Raw genomic sequence first — 19,092 nt, 5'->3', positions numbered from 1 at the left:
TTAATATGAGATACTTTGAGACTTTAGTCGAACTATTTGTATGGATGACTTTCACTTTTACCAAACTAAACAACTGCTGCCAAAAAGTTGGAACATTATTCTGTAAAATCTGCTGCATGGAGCCCAAACCATGAAAAACAGATGTAGTCTAACAGTTAACAGAAGTACATGGATGGGGGTGTCCACATACTTTTGACTTTATAGGGTATGTTAAGTACACACCAGTGAATGAGAGCTCCAACTTCACCTGACCTCTTCTCTATAGCGCCCCCCTGTGGCTAAGACGTGCTAACTACAGAAGGGTTCATGATTTAAAGCACACAAATACAGTAAACTGTAAGAATAACTGTCACAGACAGAAGACAAACACAAGGTTTTTAAATATTTTTTTTTAAATATTATTTTAATACTTTTCTTAAAAAAAGATGTTGTACTCCATAATCTGAACAAGATGAATCTATTGACCTCAATGTCTCACTCACCAACATACCAACAGGTTGTTCTGGGTAAAATAAAATCAGAGAAAGCAAAGAAAAACAGAATACCGGTAAACTCAAAACAATCAAATATGAAAGGGGAAAAGAAATGAATGAAACATTAAAAAAAAAAGAAAAAAAAAAGTGATTATAGAATCGAAAACACTCACAGATCTCTGGGCCAACCTACGGAAACCAGGAAAAACCTCCTGCCTCCAGAAAAACACAATGGCACACGACATCCCGAAAGAGTTACCATGGACGATGAAAACATTTTTTAAAAATAAAAACTAAAAGACAAAACAAAACAAAAAACCTATTATACAGACTGTAGAAGCTGTGAGGAAGATAGTGGAGGACGAGACGGCTAAGAGAGGCTAAAAAACATGTACATGATGTAAGGAAATAATTAAAAAGATGCGAGTAAAGAAGTAGTTAAGTGCAGATATTGAACACCTACAGAATGATGGGGGGCGTACAGTGATTTTGGAACCGCTTCTTCAAGCTATTACAGAGCGAAACTGCTGCATGACTTCGGATTTAAAATGGGGGTAAAGGAAAATTAAATAGCAATAAAAACATAGCCTTTAATATAAAGTGAAAAGAAGATGCATTTTACATGTAAAAAATGTGAATGAACTTTCAGCACTCAATAGATCGGTTTTGGCATAGAGTCGAGAGAAAAAAAAAAAACAAACAGAAAAAGTTATGAGAGAGAATAAGACAGACGAAACAATCCTCTCAATAGAATCATAAAAAAGTTTGTTTTTTTTCTTCTTTACAGTAAATTCTACAAAATCAAAACCAGAGCTCAGAGATGAACACAGAGACGAGCTTTGCTCCCCCGAAATCCAAATTCCTCTCATGTTCTTTTTCGGTGACTTTTCGTCGTATATAATATATATTCATGTATCTATTTATATATATAACATGTATAATTTGCAGGGTATGATTGTTAGTTTACAGGCCAGAGCGCTAAGGCAAAGGACACACTCGGAGACTTTTTAAAATGTTCCTTCCTCGTCGCCCTCGGATGTTCACGCAGACCGAGCAACCACCTGAAGCCTCCACCTCTCCAATTAGTGACTGAAGAGAGAACTAGAAGGAAGTGAAGGGAGGAAGGGCGTCTTAGAAAAGTGTGTAAATGTGGCCGGGGCTGTTGCGTTCCCACTGTGTCCTGAGAAAACGACCGACTCTCAGATGACCGCTGGGCCTGACTGAACTAGACCACACCAGCCCACCCCTCGCAGCTAAAATCCAGCTTCAAATATTTTTTATTTTTTTTTAAGAGACATAATTAAAAGAGAGGAAAAAAAACAAAAAAAGTGATCTGTCCATTTGTAATTTGTTCACCCGTTGCTTTTAAACCCTCTTCTCTCCTCTCAAGACATTAGAGAATAAAAGGTTTGTCACTTAATTTCTTAAATTAAATTCACCTCTTCACCGACATTATTTTTCTTTTAAATGTAAAAGTTCTGTCCCCTCCTGTTCATCCTGTCTTTCTTGTTTTTCCTCAAGGGAGCCGACTTATCATTTCACTGTCCGTTTTTTTTTTTTTCGACCTGTCGTCCGTGGAGACTCAGAACCGACAACCATAAACACCAAACCAGACACCAAAACGTATCTGAGGTTGGAGGAAAAGAGGGTATTAATTTAACTCCCCCCTCTCATTCACATGACACAAGCCAGCTGTTTCAACTACTGAGAGAAAGGGACAGTTACTATCAAGTCTATGTGAGTGAGTGTGTGTGTGGGTCGGTGTGTGTGTGTGTGTGTGTGTGAGCAGCGACCAAGTGCATCAGAGCTTTGTGGTTTATATGCTTGTGTAAATTTGCGTATGTGTGTCTACAGGTCCCTCTCTCACTCCCATCATCTGCTTTTTCCCTCTCAGAACAGATTCTCTTCAAAGATGGCCATCAGGTCGCTCTGGAAGTTGATGTCGATGGTGTCGGCCATCTGCAGAGGAGACGAGAACAACGAGAAGCGTTAAGGAGAGTCCTGCACGAAAACAAAAATCAGTGTTTCTTTTTTAAAATAGTTTTGTGCGTACCGCCTCTCTCCTGCGCCTCTCCTGCTCACGGCGGCGGGCCATCTCCCTCTGCTGGTCGGGAGTGTTCTGTGCAGCCGCGGCGGGCGGGGGCGGGGCTTGTTGCTGTACGGGTGGGGCCTGTGGGGAGTGGGTGGGAGGGGTGGAAGCCGGAGGTGTCGGAGCGAGCGGTGACTGTTGCTCCTGGCGACGGCGGGCGTCTTCTTGTGCTCGACGCGCCTGCTCGATGGTGTCCTCGTCGTCACGACTGCTGGAAATAAAATAAAAATAAGCAGCTCTGTTAGCGCTAACCTTCACTGATCATAGGCTAAAATATAATAAACATGCAGTAACAACATAATATGATAATTTGTCATTGCATCCCTCTGTCTCTGCCTCCAATACATTAACTCACGCTGTTGGCTTCAGCTTTCCCGATTACAAACTTCTCCATCTTCCTCCCACCTACCGTAGCTTTTCTTGCTCCCTCCTCGCCTGCTCTGCCTGGGCCTTCAGCTGTCTCTCTCTCTCCTCCTTCTCCCTGGCAGCCCGCCTGAACTGTTCGAAGCTGTCGCTGGAGGAGCGCACGGAGGAGGCCGGCGTCGACTGGGACCTCTGAGCGAGGCTGGCCCAAGAACCCATGTTCTTTAACTTCACATCCTGGGAGAAGACGAGGAGAGGGGGGTTAAGACAATGGCTGAATGGAGGGAGAGATCATAGACAAACCATAGAGTGTGGTTATTATCTTCTCATCACACACCTGTGTCTTCTTGGGAGCAATAGGAGTTTTGGGCTCTTGTTTGATTTTGATGTCTTGCTGGGAGCAGGGGGGTGCTGGAGAGTCCGGGAGGCGAGAACCAGGGCGAGAACCATCCATTGACTTTAGATCTAATCCTGTAGGAGACATACATTTGCAACTTAAATAACCAGGCAGAGGATCCTGAGATAATAAGCAAAAATGCTTCCATAAAGTGGATGTAGATACAAAAATCAGTCTGAACTCAGAGTCACATGAGGAATGACATGGCCGTGACTGCAGGTAGGAACACAGATTCTGCCGTTTAAGATTCTGACACCGTGCTCGGCTTTGACCAAAAACATAAGGCCAATCAACAAACTCTTGTACTCACTGTGTTTGCTGTCCGGTTTGTGTGAGTCTTGACGCATGGCAGGGCTGAAGGGCGAGGGCGGCAGAACTGGTGACTGGGAAGGCTTCTCCTCTTTGACGGCCACCAGGTTGGACCTCTGCTCCTACAGGCAGACACGTATCATATTTACATGCAAAGAGTCAGTTATCAAGGATTACAACTTTTTCAGCATTTAAACAGATGGAATTTTTCTTTTTAACATTTTGTTTTGCTGACACACACACACACACACACACACACACACACACACACACACACACACACACACACACAGCATAGACGTAGGTGGATTACTCACATGTTTCTTGGTCTGTGAGGGTGACTGCTGTCCCATTGGATGGAACTGAGGCATCTGAGGAGAGTGCATCATCAGGGGAGAAGGGCTCTCACGCAGGCAACCTAGAAATACAGGAGAAGAAATATTGCATTTTCTTCAGTCTTCAATTCAATACAAAATTTAACTCAAATGTGCAGTAACATCTACAATATTTAATGTGTAGTGGTTCCCAAGTAAACCTACATGTTCTACACACAAATGCTCTCAATCTCAGACTACAAGTATCACAATAACTACTACTTTGAATTGAACACTACTCAGTAGCTTGCAGTGCTTCAGTATGTAATTGGAGCAGACTAATCAGCACGAGTCCCGTATGACAATATGGAGATTTCCTGCTTTTCTCTGTTTTTTAATCATATTAAACTGAATATCTTTGGTTTTGGACTGAAAAAACAGGACATTTAAAGACATCACATCGGACTTGAGACTGGGATGGACATTTTTCACTGTTGACTGCCATTTTATAATTTATAAAATGGATCAATTAATCTATAAAATAATCCACAGATTAATTGATGGTGAAAATAACTGTTAGTTGCAGCCCTACTGAGGATACTGTACTGGTCTGACTTTAAAATTAGTTAACGTCCATTTACTCTTTTAAGCACAGCAGCTGTTTATTTTCCTGTTCCCATTATTTTAATTGGGTTTAACAACATGTTATTTTCTGTCTTATTGTCTATTGCTGGTTTGGTTTTGAAGACCTAACTGTACTTTCTTCTTGCAGTGATCTTTACTTAGTTTTGTGCAACAAAAATATATGTTTTTTTCTTTCTTGACCCTCAGTTTAGTAACCAGTAATCTATCATAACACCTACCTGCATATGAATTCAGAATATTCTGGTATGGGAAGTGTTCTGGTTTCCGTCTGCAGTCAGACTACTGTTGTCCAATCCTGTTTAAGCACCTTTTAGTTGCATGCAGGTAAACAGTCCGTGTGGAGAGCAAAAGGTTGAACACATTGGCTGAAAAAATGCAGTCTCGAAACCCATCGACTATCCTCTGATGACAAAAGGCTCTCAATGCCAAATCCATTCTCACATCTCAAGCTGGTAATCAGGCGGCACTGATCTGACATCAAATATCTGCTGGCTACACTGGAAACTCCAAAACATTGGCCGTTTCCCTCAGAGGCCCAACCGTCTTCAGACAACAGACGATGGGTTCCGAGACTGGCCGCACCACGGTGTTGAGTAAAAACATATCTTACCTGTTGAGAAAGGCTCCGTCTTGCTGCGCGGTGATGGCTGTTGTTGTTGATGTTGTTGATGTTGTTGTTGCATCTGTTGTACCTTCTGCTGCAGGGCCACCCCCTTCTGCTGCTGTGACACCGGCGTGTGCGTATGTGGGAACCGCATTTGCGGGTGGCTGTGTCGCTGCGTCATGGGAGGGGTGGGCGTGGTCACAGCCTGCGTGTGCAGCGACGGCACCAGCTGAGAGGCGGCCTGCGCAGGCGAATGCATGTGCGCGTGCAGCGGCTGTGTCTGCGGGGTGGGTCGAGGCTGGAGCGACTGCAAGAAGCTGTGAACTTGACTGAGGGGCGGCATTTCAGAACTGGTGGCCGTCGGCTCTTCGTCGTCCTCCAGCAGGGCTTGTGGGGGTTGCGCCGAGAGGGTGCCCAAGATGCCATGCGATGGGGGTGAAGGGACGCGGGGGCGGGGGACAGGCTGGGGGAGACTGAGTGGAAGCGAGGGCTGAAGCTGGGGTGAGGGGGATGGAGGCAGGGTGGGGAGTGAGGACGGGGGAGGCTGTAAGATTTTTGGAGGAAGTGGTGCTGCTCGGTTGCTCGGTCTCGATGGTTGTTGGGGTAGAGCATTGTGGATCGCTGCAGACAATACAAGGAGAGGGATGGAAGAGAACAGAAAAAAATAGTGTTATAGATTTTTTTTTCCTTTTTAGACAAAAACAAAAGATCTTTCCTGCAACTTTGTCTTGAATTTTTAAGACGACATGGTGAACAAAAACAAGAAAATACACACCTGGTGAAGGTAAGATGGGATGTTGGTTTAGGAAAGGATGCGTCTCAGTGGGCGTCTGGCCGGTGGGTGTGTTTGCGTTGAGGAGGCCGGGCACGACAGGGGCACCGGCAGTAGTAATGGTTGGATTTGGCTCTGTGTTCGACTGCGTCAGGTGAGGGTTCATGAACTGAGCCAGAGGATCAAATCCAGAGCTCAACAGCTGGGACGACTCCAGAGACGGGACAGGGACGTGGACAGGCGGAGGGGGGACATACGGTGGTTTGGACTGGATCACTTGAGGCTGAATCTGAGGCTGAGGAGCGACTGGGCCCGCTGCGCTACTGAGGGGCTGGTGGGGTCTCTTGGTGTCCTTGTTAGACAAGGTCTTCTTCTGCTGCTTGGGAACCAGCCCTGATAGACAAACGGTTTATGAAATATATGGTAGAAATACGAGGAAAGATGATGTAATAAAGAATTTACAGCTACGTTTCTAAAAATAAGACATGCTGACATCTGTTGTGTGTTAATGTTACCATTCTCAGAGTCTTCACTATCAGAGGAGTCGCTGCTGTCTGAAGATGAGGATCCTGTCTTCATCTTTGTCACATTTGTTGTTTCCAGAGGCTTCTCTACTGCGACAAAACACACAAACATTCAGAAACTGATGGACTGACAGCTTCTGTCTCACTTGTGTAGGCACAAAGAAATTTAGCCAGTATGAAGAAAAAAAAAGGGAACAGTGAGCTACACTTTTTGACAATATACCTGATGTCTTGTAAACAGAGCTGCGACAGATGAACTTATTCATACTTCCGATGCTAACGCAAATGTTTCTGAAAAATACCTTTTAGGAAAACTAGATGAGAAGATTCATAATGCGCAAATAAAAAGGCTACAGCCAGCCTGGTTATCTTACAATTGTACAGAGCCAAGCTAGCAGTTCCTTGTGGTCCACTTCGTTATGCTAAGCTAACCAGCTGCTGGGTGTAGACTTGATAAAACGGCATTTTTGAGAGTATCTAGATGAGTCGACGTCATGATATTGTTGGTTGAAATCGGTTGTTTTTTCATATATTGTTCACAAGGTGGACAACATGGCTGGGGATGTGATTTAAAATGATTGGGACATTTCTCATCTCGAATTTGACGGACATATATGAACATAACATCAATCTTATCGTCTTAATCCTCTACCAGAAGGCAAACAAGACGATTTTGCAAAATATTGAATTATTCCCTTCATACTCTTTAGTTATCATCACACTGTATATCGTAATTTAACAAACATGATAATTTCATGCAATGTAACAAAACTGATATTACCTGAAATCAACTATCATCTGTTACTAAACAGCAAATTAATAAAACAAAAACTGAAAACGGATACACAGTATGTACAGCAGGAAAAGGTTAACCGCATGATTTAATTATGAGTGGCAGAACAAGACCTTCCTGTACAAGTGCTATGACTCAGGAACAACAGCACTTCTGTTAACTTAAAAGTCACATGACACCAAACAGGTGTGGAGAACACACACAAACAACCTACCTGATGGCTTTTTCTTCTTCTTGAGGCAGCTGGACACGTATTTCTCCAGCTCTCTCAGCGTGGAGGGCTTCAGAGTCTCAAAGTCGATCTCGATCTCATCCGGGTTGGAGTTCTTCAGCGAAGGCTCGCGCGTTTGGATTATGTGCACGACGCGGCCCAGTTTGTCGCCGGGCAGCTTGTTGATGTCCAGGCTCAGCTGCCGCTTCTCCTCGTACGACATCGGCTTGCCCCTCTCAGTGGACACGCCCCCGAAAGCATCTGAGGAGGAAAGTATAACGGCAGGTTGATGCGGGGGCCGCTTTCAAACAAAAAAAACATCCTGCTCAACGTATCTCTCTCATACATACCCATGTCATCCTCTGCTTCAAGAGAGGCCGAGGGGACGAGAGGAGTTGGCCCAGGCTGAGGCAGCAGAGGTGGGCGGCTATTTTTAACTCCTTCTTTCTTACTGTGATTGACAAATGATCAGGTTAGCTCCAGTTATTGCAGCTACAATAACATCATTTATCTTATGACCTCCCCAACACCTACCCGGGCTTTTTCCTTTCCTTCTTTACAATGTTCAGCTCCTTGCTGCTCTTGTTTTTCTTAGAAGTCTGAAGCACGACAGTTGGAGGTGTCTCCACAGCTTCCTCTGCTCCCATCTTCTTCTTGTGCTTTTCTTTCTTCTTCTCCTTCTCCTTCTCCTTTTCCTTTTCCTTCTCCTTCTCCTTCTTTTCCCTCTCTTTCTTCTTGGGCTTGCTGGCTTGGGGCTGGGAGAGTGCTGCCAGCTGTTCATGGACAGCTTTAAGCTACAGGACACAAACACACACACAGTTGTGGTCTTAAGAGATGGAATGACAGCAGCTTGGATATTTGTTTCTCCGTGTTTCAGCATTCACCCACGTTCGGTAAAGCTGTTCTGCGTGGCCCACCCACCTGTCGTGTCTCATAAGCCTCCCTCCCCCTTCATTTTCCATCCTCTAACCTGTTCCTGTAACTCAGCCAATCGCTGTTGCCTTTCGTGTTCTGAGTCTCCCCCGGAGGACTCCGATTCGGAGGTACTGGAGCTATCGTCTTCCGAGACAGCAGAAAGAGGCGGGGCTTGTCGAGTGGAGGGGGCAGGGTGGAGGGCCGACGACGGGGTGGGAACAGGGACGGGCTCCTCTGGCTCATCAGGCATTTTGGCAAAACGCATCTCAAACACGTCCTGTTGGGACAGAGGATGTCAGGAAACCGAACAACAAACCATGAAGGCACAAACAGCATCAAAGAGCAAGAACAAATATGACATTCAGAATTGTTTTCTTAATATATATTATATATATATTTTAAATTAAAATATTTTTTAAAAAAAGTAAAATATTTTAACGATCTAGCCATGAGTCTTGTGCATCTACATGGAGACGTTTACCATGTTTCGTTGATTGAAACTGAATACCAGTGTAAATAAGAGACTTCTTATTTGTTTTTAATAAACATGTAGTACTACCACGACTAAAACTACTAATAATTACAATAATAATAACAATAGCACATTTAATAAAAGTAAACTTAATGTAATATATTTTGAAATAAAGCTATAAATCAATAAATTGTGCAAAACTGCTTTCAAATATCTTATGACACATTTTTTTGAGGAGTAGAAAATAAAGTGCATTTTCACCATATCATAAATCTATGCACTAGTTGACACGACCTTGCTACAATACTGCATTTTACTTAATTCGTTCTGCATTGTGAGAAGTCAGTAAACACACTAAACAGCTGTGTTATGTGAACAAACAGAGGGAGAAACAAAGGTAGATGTTTTTAACATGGGAATAACAAACTTGGGTATTTGCTAACTTTGAGCTGGATCTTACATGGTACCTGGTAACAGTGCCCAACCACTTACATTATGTACATTACAACCATGTGAGCTTAGTGAACATCTTATTAAACTGATTAGAAAAGAAGTTATTTACACCCTCGGCATGCAGTCGAGCTCGTGCACCCACTCTGGACGGGGTGTTGCTAATGCTAATGCTAAAGCATAGCAGCTACAGTGAAAAATTCAGCGTAGAAAGGGTGTAAATAGAGTCTTTTTAAAATCAATTTGGGATTTTGCGGCTTCTGGAGATTTGGATTACAGAGGATGATCTTTATGGAGCCACTTTGTATTTTTCTGTTGTTTTTTAAGGTTTACAGCAAATCCTAATCTACTTTGGTCGCTTAGCAGAATGGTGCAATGCTGTTCTGCTGTGTGAAGCTCCACAAATGATTTAAGAACAACAAGGTCAACAAGGGTTGTGTATTGTCGATCGCTTAACATGTATGATATGTTGCTTACCTGTAATTTGCGCGCCATGCCAACCACATCATGGTCTGGGGGATTGTACTTGTAACAGTTCGAGAACATCAACCGGACGTCTGCGGCAAATTCTTGAGCGTCTCTGTACTGTCTGTTGTCCATCTTTTTCTGAAGGAGACAAACAAATGAACCGACTTGATCAAAACATATCCAAATTGTTTAATGTTTAAAACATTCTTTATGTTTTAGTGTATTGCTAATTGAATGGAGAGTTTTGTAACTATTTTATTTGTACCAACCAAACTATATCCATAAAACAAATATTTGAAGCTAACAAGTACAGAAAAGAGAAACAGATGCTTTATTTTAATATGGCTCCTTAGGAAACTAGCCATTAGATAAAACAATTCAAATAAAGAAACAAACAAATGTTTAATCAAACTCTTGATATTCTTTACCTCTTTTAAATGATATATTTTAGGCTACATTTTAGGTTTAAGTTCTCATGTGGGTAGTTATTTTGTTAAATGAAGGTTTGTTGTAAAGTAAATCAAATAATTTACATACAGTATATAATATTTGCAGCCACACAAGGTCAATTACACATGTTACCGAATCCTTATAAAATCACCTTGATAGAGCTGAGATCCATGGGGTGCTTGATGATGTCGTGGTAGTCGTGGAGGCCAAGAGCTCTTACGTCAACAGGCTTGTAGAAGGGCCAGGCGTATGATACATGTTTCTTGGAAAGCATTTCTCTGACGAGGCGCGCGCAGAAACGCAACTGATCCTGCCGCTTCTGCGTAACTGTCCCTCCGGTCTCCAAACCGCCTCCCAGGTGATGCTGAGAGTCCGGCTGCAAAGGTTCTTTTTTGGGTTGCTTAGACGGGCGACTGCTCTCTCGGCGCGGCCGAGTCTCGGCAGAGACAGGAGATGATTCACTGAGCTGGTCGTTGGCCGTGGGTGTGGTCGTGTCTGCTTTCCTCTTCTGGCTCTTCCTTTGCTGTTGGTGCTACAGAGATCAGAGGTTAGAAAATGACAACAGATCAACTTGTGATTAATAACAAGGTGTCAACAGTTCTCACGAATTTAAGGTTATTTTAAACCGAATTTAAGATTGATCATCAGAAATGTGGACTTTCATGAAGAAGAGCTTGACTAATTTTGACAAATTCAAATTCAAGACTATTTCATGATATTTTAAGACGTTTTAAAGAACTACAGACACCCTAAATGAGAATGCCTGCTGACTTCTCCTCACCTTGATGAGGGAAGGGCTGCTCTGCAGCATCGGGGCTGGATGGAGGCCTTGGTGCGTTGGGGCTGGAGGGGGAACAGAGGTCATGCCCTGGGCCAGGATGTCAGGTGTTGAGAGGGGAAACGCAGGTCCCAGATGGGGTGCGTGGGAGGGTGCGTGGGAAGGTACGTGGGAGGGTACGTGGGAGGGTGCATGGGAGGGTGCGTGGGAGGGTACGTGGGAGGGTACGTGGGAGGGTACGTGGGAAGGTGCGTGGGAGGGAGCATGGGAGGGAGCGTGGGAGGGAGCGTGTGAGGGTGGTGTTGGAGGCACGCGTGGGGGCGGAGGCTGGCCCAGAGAAAGGGCGGGAGGACCTTGAGGGGCAGGTGCGGCACGGGTCTGCGGGGTGGTTGAAGGGGACGAGAAGCCTCGTGTGTGGGGGGTGGTGGAGGGGGACGATGACTCATGGCCTGAATCTGACTTGATCATACCTGGAAGGGATAAAATAAACGCATGAAGATCACAAATATTAAATCAAGGATAAAAAATTAAAAAACACAGCCGTCCATGGGCATGACGCATCAAGATTTGATTTAACAATAAATGTTTCGTAACAGGTGTAGCTGATGAAGAGGGAGAAGCAGAAGAGGGAGAAGCAGAAGAGGGAGAACCAGTACAGACAACAGCAGAACTTACAAACAAGCTTGACTGGTTAGGTTAGTACAGTTTACTTGTCACTGCAATTAAGTCATGGCACCTCCTCATTAACAGTCTCACGAAGGATAAACACAAACACCATTGCTATTGAAAGGAAGATGGAGGCTCTCGAGGAAACAAAAACAGCATTCAAGTGACACTTTTAAGCTCATACTACATGTGAAACTCATACCAGGCTCCCGTCTGCCCCCTCGGCGTCCCTTGGTGAAAACAGCAATCTCCGTCTCCTCCTGTGGCATCTGTGTGATCATCCCGAGGAAGTGCTTCTCCAAGGCCTCCGCCATTAGGACAATATCATCTCCAGGCTAAACACACAAACATCCACATGTTTAGAAGGAGGCTTAACATGTGTAGGTACATCTTGCTTTACCACCTGGACTTCAGGAAAGTAAGATGCAGTGGCTGACCTTGTTGTAGATGTAGCAGTTCGTGAACATCGTGTTGAAGTCTTGGATACACTCCTGGGCATTCCAGTAGTAGTTGTTCTCCAGGCGTTTTTTTATCGTGCCCATGTCCATAGGGATCTTGATGATCTTATAGTAGTCCTTCAGAGAGAAAGAGAGCAGTATTAGATCAGTATCCTCTACAAACAAAACCAAGAGGAGGACAGAGGAAGCAAAGACCCAACGTATGTTTGGCTCTCATCCTCTTTCATCAGTCCCAAATACAAGATTCATATTAACTGCGTCATTTGTCAACATTTAAATCAGGTGATATCGTATATTTTTCTTGTTGAAGAAACTAACTAAGCCATAAACAAGCTACTGTAACAGCTCAGCCGAGGAAGATGCCATTAATGTTTACATCCTGCGCTGTCATGAGCACGAGTCTCTCGTCCATGAGCAGATGCACACCGCTTTCTGTGCAGTGATACAGTTGGTGGGTGTAGTTTGGTAGAAAGAAAATAGTTCCTTCATGAAACTGCTCACTAACAAGGTCTGGGGATAATCTTGAATGACCGGGTCATGATTTTCAAATGTATTTTCTTCTGGCGCTTTGAGCACCACAAGCTGAGTGCCATCTGGTTCCATTATATTCGAGAGAGGACAAACATCTCTATGTCTGATATCTCCAAAACTCTGCAACTCACACCAAAACAATCTAGATGGATAAATAGGACTACAGGTAAGAGGAAACAAGCATTTTTGATGTTGGGGTGAACTGTCCCTTTAGATCAATTCCACATGTTGTTCTGCTGCTGTAAATATTTACGAGTGCACCAAATCCAACAGAAGTATAACATATCGCACGCCGTATCCTTTAATAGATCCACGAAGGACAGGACACATAGTACAGAGCATATAAAGTGAATTTGGAGCCAAACTATTTACCTCAGAAGAATAGCTGTTGTTCTGGTTACAACTAATGGGGAATACAAATAAATAAACAATAAACAACCAAAGATGGATTAAAGGGACCAAAGGGTATCCAAGTATTTTTCGACCTCAACGAGTTTCTCCTCTTTGACTGTGATAATTAGTAGCATTTTCATTCAACTAAAGAAGTCAAGTCAGCCATCACATTGTGCCAAAAGAGGAAGTCTGAGGAAAAAGTGCATTTTTTTCTGGAAAATAAATTAATATTAAAGGGGCAGTATGCAGTTTCAGAGAAGAAATTTAAACTCTGAATTTTCATATTTACAATGAGGTAATAATACAAACTCAGAAATATTTATTTAGTCCATAACTGAATAAACAACCTGTTCTCAGAGGAAAATAAGGTCCAGAACACAAAAGTGAAACAGTATGAAATTGTGTCGTCATTTAAGGTCAGTTTGTTTTTTCGGTTATTCAGTCATGAAAACAAAGAGAGTTTGTTTATTCAGTTTGTTTAAGCATTAAAAAAAAAAAAAAAAAATCAGTCAATGAAGATCTTTCTCTACTTATTAAAAGTTCTTCCCCAAAACAACATAGTGCTCCTTTGAATAAATATGTCAGCTATCTTGATGCTATCGATTTATTTTGGACAATTCACTTTTATGACTGGCACCCAAACACACGAACATGTGACTCACAGGCAAATTGAGTTTGATGGCATCTACAGGAGCTTGGAAGGGCCATGCAAAGTGGTGTTTCCATAATGGCTTCAACACCTCTTTAAGCAGGTACTGAAATAGAGAAATATCACATAAAAATCAATCAAATTTATGTCGAAACACCAGAAACAGTTCAGACGTGCAATCAAACAAACAGAGACCCGCGTACCTGTAGCTGGTTGGTCTGTCGTTTGGGCCTGTTCGGGTTCCATGTTTCAGGGGGTGGAGGGTTGAAGGGGAGAGGTGGTGGGGCAGAGGGAGGGTTCTGGCTGCTGCCTGCCTCCAGTCCGTCTCCCATCGCGGAGGTGCGTTGCAGTGGCTGAGCAGACAGTTTAGGCAGATTGGACCTGGCAGGGGCAGGTGGGACCGGGGGTAGCCCCCTCAGGCCATTACACTCCCCACTCGACGCTCTGGAAGGACAATCAGTAAAAGCATCATCACCGCTGCCTCTACAGTTTCGGGCTCCAACTATCATTTTCAATATTTAGTATTCATACGACGATTTTCACGATTAAACGTTTAGTCTGTAAAATGTGATGTAATGTAAATGTGTGAAAAATGCTCATCACAATTTGCCAGAGCTAAAAGTGATGTTCTCAGATGAATTATTTTATCCAGCCAGTGGTCCTAAAACCAAAGATACTTCATTTACTATCATAAATGTCAAACAAATCAGCAAATCCTCACATTTAAGAAGCTGAAACCAACAAATGTTTGACATTTTTTCCTGAAAAATGACTGAAGCGATTAATCGATCATCAAAATAGTTGGCAAGTAATTTCTTTTGATCACCACAGAATTAACCGACTATTCGCAGCTCCACTGATGTTATCGTTCATCTCAACTCTGATTGAACTTTGTCAGGCTGCAGTCAGCATCGTTATCACACCTCAAATCTAAAAACCAACCTACTATCGCATCAACTCAATATCAAGCACTTCCCTTCGCTCTGTCTCACTGTCAGTCCACAGTGTCTGCACGTTGCTCTAAAACAGCAGCTTCAATGGCATCGGTATGTGAGAGGGAGACAACTTGGCGAGGCATCATCTCATCTTTGGCATCGTCAGTTAACTGCTCTGACAGCGATCAAATTTGTCTTCGTTTGTTATTCTCTCCTTTGTTGTAGTGCGTCTTATAAAAAGGTCTGTGTAGGCAGGGATCATGCGTAATGTCTCCTTTTACATGTGCATACTAATGACCGCAATCCAGACCAGCTACAACTTGTTAGATCCTTAAAAATTTAAATATTAAATATTGAGTCATGGCTTAAAATCAAATGAAGACCGTTTGCCTGCAGCCTTTCTGCCTCATCTTGGTAGCTGTAAACACATTAGAGATTTATGCACTTAAAATAGCCCTGGCCAGCATTTAATTAAGCTATGAGACATTGGGTACAGTGTGAAGCTTTCAAAATGCAAAATATTCTGACTTACAAGAAGCTGTACTGTATGTCATTAGTTGACTCAAGTTTCACGGCTAGTCTGAAGCAGCTAATAGAAATAAGGTGGTAATATATTGATACTGTTGGTATATCACTGTGTTTGTTGTTGAATTGCAATACAATTCATATCACTCATTCCCGACACTATTCAAAATGATCCAACCTGCTCTTGCGCACGCAGCCCTGCTCCACGGGCCAACCATGCATGCCAGTGAGCCACAAACAGGTGGATGGAACAAAATGTTCTGCACCATTTGTGAGAGGGCAGGTAGGAAAAATCTGAGCAGATCATCAAGAATTTCCTTCAGGATAAATAAAGTTATTTTATCTTATCATAATGGTTGTTTTATTGCTGTTTAAATGTACGGCTATGTACGGCTATTTAAAACATTTGTCCAGTAATTGCTCTATATTGCCAAAATTCTGTAATATTAAGAGTCAAAACAAATATATATAGTCGACCGTACACTCTGGCTGAAAAGTGTGGAAAGACCAAAATACTGTCATTGGTGAGCTCAACGTTTCTAATAGACCAAAAAAAACAAAACAAATTTAAATATTAAGAAGACTCACATGTTTGTTGCCGTGCAGCTGTTATCTAATCCAATTGTGTGATCATATCTCAGTTGGTGAGGCGGCGATTTCCTGAGGTAACACCGGAGAGTTTATCTGCGACACGCTGTGGGGGCAAGGAAACCACAACACACAGATAGTGTCACACCTGAGAGAGAAAGATATAAAGAGGGATGCCTGATCAAAATTAAGGTCAACACATGTGGGCTGTTTCCATATACATATAAATGCACTGCTAGGCACAGGTTTTCCCATAATACAGGAAAGCAACCAACTGTATTTCGATAAGATGGAAATAGCACAAAGAATCGCTGCATTCTTTCATGACGTGCTGACGGCTCTTTGATGCCACCTGCACCTCTTTTCCAAACCACTTCATTTGAGGCTGCATCTGTTTAGTTCATTCCTCCCGTGCAATAGCTATAACCGTCCAGAATGAACTTACACAATACAGACAGTACACAAGTCCTAGTCATAGTTTTGTTACACCTTAACAAAAGGTTACCAAGCAGTCATACACCTTCACCCCACTTCTTATCCAATGTTTCACTCCTGTAGCGCATCAGTTATCTGCACTGCAAGCATGAGACCCATTAATTGACTTTAATCTGATTTTTTTTTTTACTCTGCTAACAATCTAAGTCTCTTCTCAGAACTTTATTCCTCCACGTTAAGGCCAAAAAAGGACTACATGCACACATTACGGTCTATTAATGTAAACTGTATTGGTATATTCTCTTCTTTATTCCTCAGTGAATTAGACAGGACAATGAGCAGTTTGGAAGAAGAGCATTATTCCAGTGGACGACTGTTTTATAATTCCTGTGTGTCACCTTTCAACATGTTCACGTCGATGACTTGTTGTTATTTAAAGGTTTTGTGCTATAGTTTATCTTGTGTGGATTTATGTTTCAGTGACGCCCCCCTGACCTTGAGCTTTGACAGCTTGTAGATGTACACTGATAGTAGATGTTACAGCGCTTTGAGGTCCTTTTTGAAGTTTCTCTGTGAGACAATATTTGTGCCTTGATAAATGCTTAACTTCTTCCACCAAAGACCTAGATTTTCACATCAAAATGTTTTAATCAGAGTGATTAACTCATCCAAGCTTGTGTTGTTAGATACATCAATACAATGCTTGGAAATATTGTGCTCCTCTGATGTTGCCTGTTAAAAAGCTTTCCAGCTGCATTATGTGTGGGATCTCTTTCCAAACTGAAACCAAAACTACAACCTGCTTTCCAGACATTAATCTACGTATCTCAAGTGGACCGTGGGAACAAATTACCTAATATACTCTGCACAGTGTCGTGTTTTATGCTCTTTTACACATTTAGCTTACCATGAATATATACTTTATCAAATCTAAGTGACCAGAATAGCGTGGTGGATGTTTGAAGCTTATTAAAAACACCAACCATATTACGAAATGCTACGTAAAAAAACTAAGCTATCCTGTCTTTACACCGTGTAATCACGTTAGCATCAGGCTAAAAGCAGCGTCGCAGCTAACAGGTTAGACTAAAAAGACCAAACGTGTAGACAGTGAAGCGAATAAACGTAACTTGACACCTACATCAATAATTCTACTAAATTTATCAGCCATTTTGCTGCTATTTCGTATCACGTAGCTGACTTAGCTTCTTCACACCGCCGGTAACCTGACGTGAAGCTAACGATGCTAAGTGTCGCGAATAACGTTACTGACGTGACCAACTAAAAAAAAAGACACGGTTGATTTAAAAAAAAAAACAACTTTTGTTCTGGACAATTAGCCGTGTGCTAACCTTCCGTGTCCCACTGAGAGCCAAGTGACAGCTCTCTGCGCGTAAACGGGGCTTTCTGAATACAACTCGGACGGGATTGATATTCTCGAAGTGACGTACGTCGCACTTCGCGTGATCTCCTGCGCCATCGCGCGTAAACTACGCTGCCGAGAGGACGTAACTTATGTCACGAATACGGCCTACGGGGCTACAAACAAACAGCCTTAGCAGCTAACTCGCTAGCATGAGACCCGACCTGCAGCTAACGTGCACCCTGACAGCGCGGAGTGTCTCGCGCTACCAAAACGACCTGAACGCGAGTGCGAAGATAAGAAAGATACGACGCAGAATACGCGCAAAAACGCCAATTCGCGCTGATTTAAAAGACAAAAAATCATCTATCTCGTGCGCCCGAACCGGTGCAAGGCCTGCGAAGACAGCTCATGCTCCTCTTGCCGAAGCGCAACACTGACAGCGCGGGAAATACGCCCCCGATGTCCGCTGTAAACCTTTTATCGGATCCACGGGAGCGTGTGCTTTCGTTTGATGTACCAATGTCGTCCACGCACGAGCACAAAACGCTGTTTTTTACCTTGTTCAGTTGGTTGTCAGCGCTCGCGGACCTTCCTCGCCCCAAATCCAGAACAAACAGTCCCGTTCGACGTCGATGACGTCAGACGCACGGGGGGCGGGACGAAAGTTCTGTCAGGCGAAATGTCAGCCAGAGCTCCGCCCCCTTCCCCCTGGGGTGATATCATGCAATACTTTGTAATCATTTCAGCCATTAGACACTGACCCATTTACTTAAATAAAGAGCTTTTAAATGAATAACCGAGTAAATATTCAGCAAATACAGTCGTAACGCATGTTTAAGTGTGGTATGGTATAAATGATGTACAGTCCTCACAACAAATAGTATAGAGAAAATGGGAATAAATTGTTTATTTCAACAAATAAATAGTAAAACAAAGAATATCAAATAAAGCCAGTCTTTACTTTGCAGCTTTAGTATTAGTTTTCATTGTTATTTTTTATTTACTCTTTACAGAAAACAGAACAAATGTTTTTGTTGATGATTAAACTCCTCAAAATTATATATGAATACTGGGATAATTTAGTGTTTCACTTGATTGTTTTTCTTCTGTGACACATCTGAATTTTTAATTTTGTGTTTTGTGAATATTTCTGGTCCCCAAAAATAATGCGACACATTTCATTCGACTTTCATTGCATATCCATGCGCATGCATGTATGCACCCGTATCCCAAAATCCCAAACTAATCTCAAGTTGTGTATATTTATGTATATGAAACCAGTTTTTTACCCAAAAGCCATACATGAGTAGAAGTAAATATATTGTGTAAAAATATTACTTTAAAAAAAAAAATGTGAAAGTCACTCACACAAATAGTACTTGAGATTAAGTCTGAAAGTATCTGATATTAAATTTACTTGAAGGTGCACTATGTAGTTTTGGGGAAGACATTTTAATCAGAAGAGAAAGATCTTCATGGACTGATATTTATGCATAAACCAACTAAATAAATTGTCTTG

At 42.6% G+C, this 19,092-nt stretch overlaps 1 protein-coding gene across 4 annotated transcripts; it reads right to left on the bottom strand.

The window, feature by feature from the left end:
- Nucleotides 1-374: 374 nt before the first annotated feature.
- LOC140993922 (bromodomain-containing protein 4-like) lies at nt 375-18,201 on the bottom strand. Of its 4 annotated transcripts, none has more exons than XM_073463486.1 (22): nt 18,131-18,201; nt 15,773-15,920; nt 13,928-14,168; nt 13,738-13,830; nt 12,131-12,268; nt 11,896-12,028; nt 11,031-11,497; nt 10,401-10,781; nt 9,809-9,937; nt 8,465-8,686; nt 8,029-8,288; nt 7,845-7,945; nt 7,498-7,755; nt 6,482-6,580; nt 5,970-6,359; nt 5,201-5,815; nt 3,949-4,049; nt 3,633-3,753; nt 3,263-3,396; nt 2,972-3,162; nt 2,527-2,773; nt 375-2,432 (listed from the first exon to the last, which is right to left on the bottom strand). In XM_073463486.1, exons 3-22 carry the CDS (start codon nt 14,054-14,056, stop codon nt 2,364-2,366), a joined length of 4,278 nt encoding a protein of 1,425 aa, XP_073319587.1. In that variant the 5' UTR covers nt 14,057-14,168; nt 15,773-15,920; nt 18,131-18,201; the 3' UTR covers nt 375-2,363. The 4 variants fall into 4 exon arrangements, with proteins under 4 accessions (XP_073319587.1, XP_073319596.1, XP_073319602.1 ...); XM_073463495.1 differs by having other exon boundaries at nt 2,527-2,770; XM_073463501.1 differs by having other exon boundaries at nt 6,482-6,577.
- Between the last annotated feature and the right edge of the window lie 891 nt (nt 18,202-19,092).

The sequence above is a fragment of the Pagrus major genome, chromosome 1 (assembly GCF_040436345.1).
Source record: "Pagrus major chromosome 1, Pma_NU_1.0".
NCBI classification, from domain to species: Eukaryota; Metazoa; Chordata; class Actinopteri; order Spariformes; family Sparidae; genus Pagrus; species Pagrus major.
This window is presented reverse-complemented; position numbering and strand designations above follow the sequence as displayed.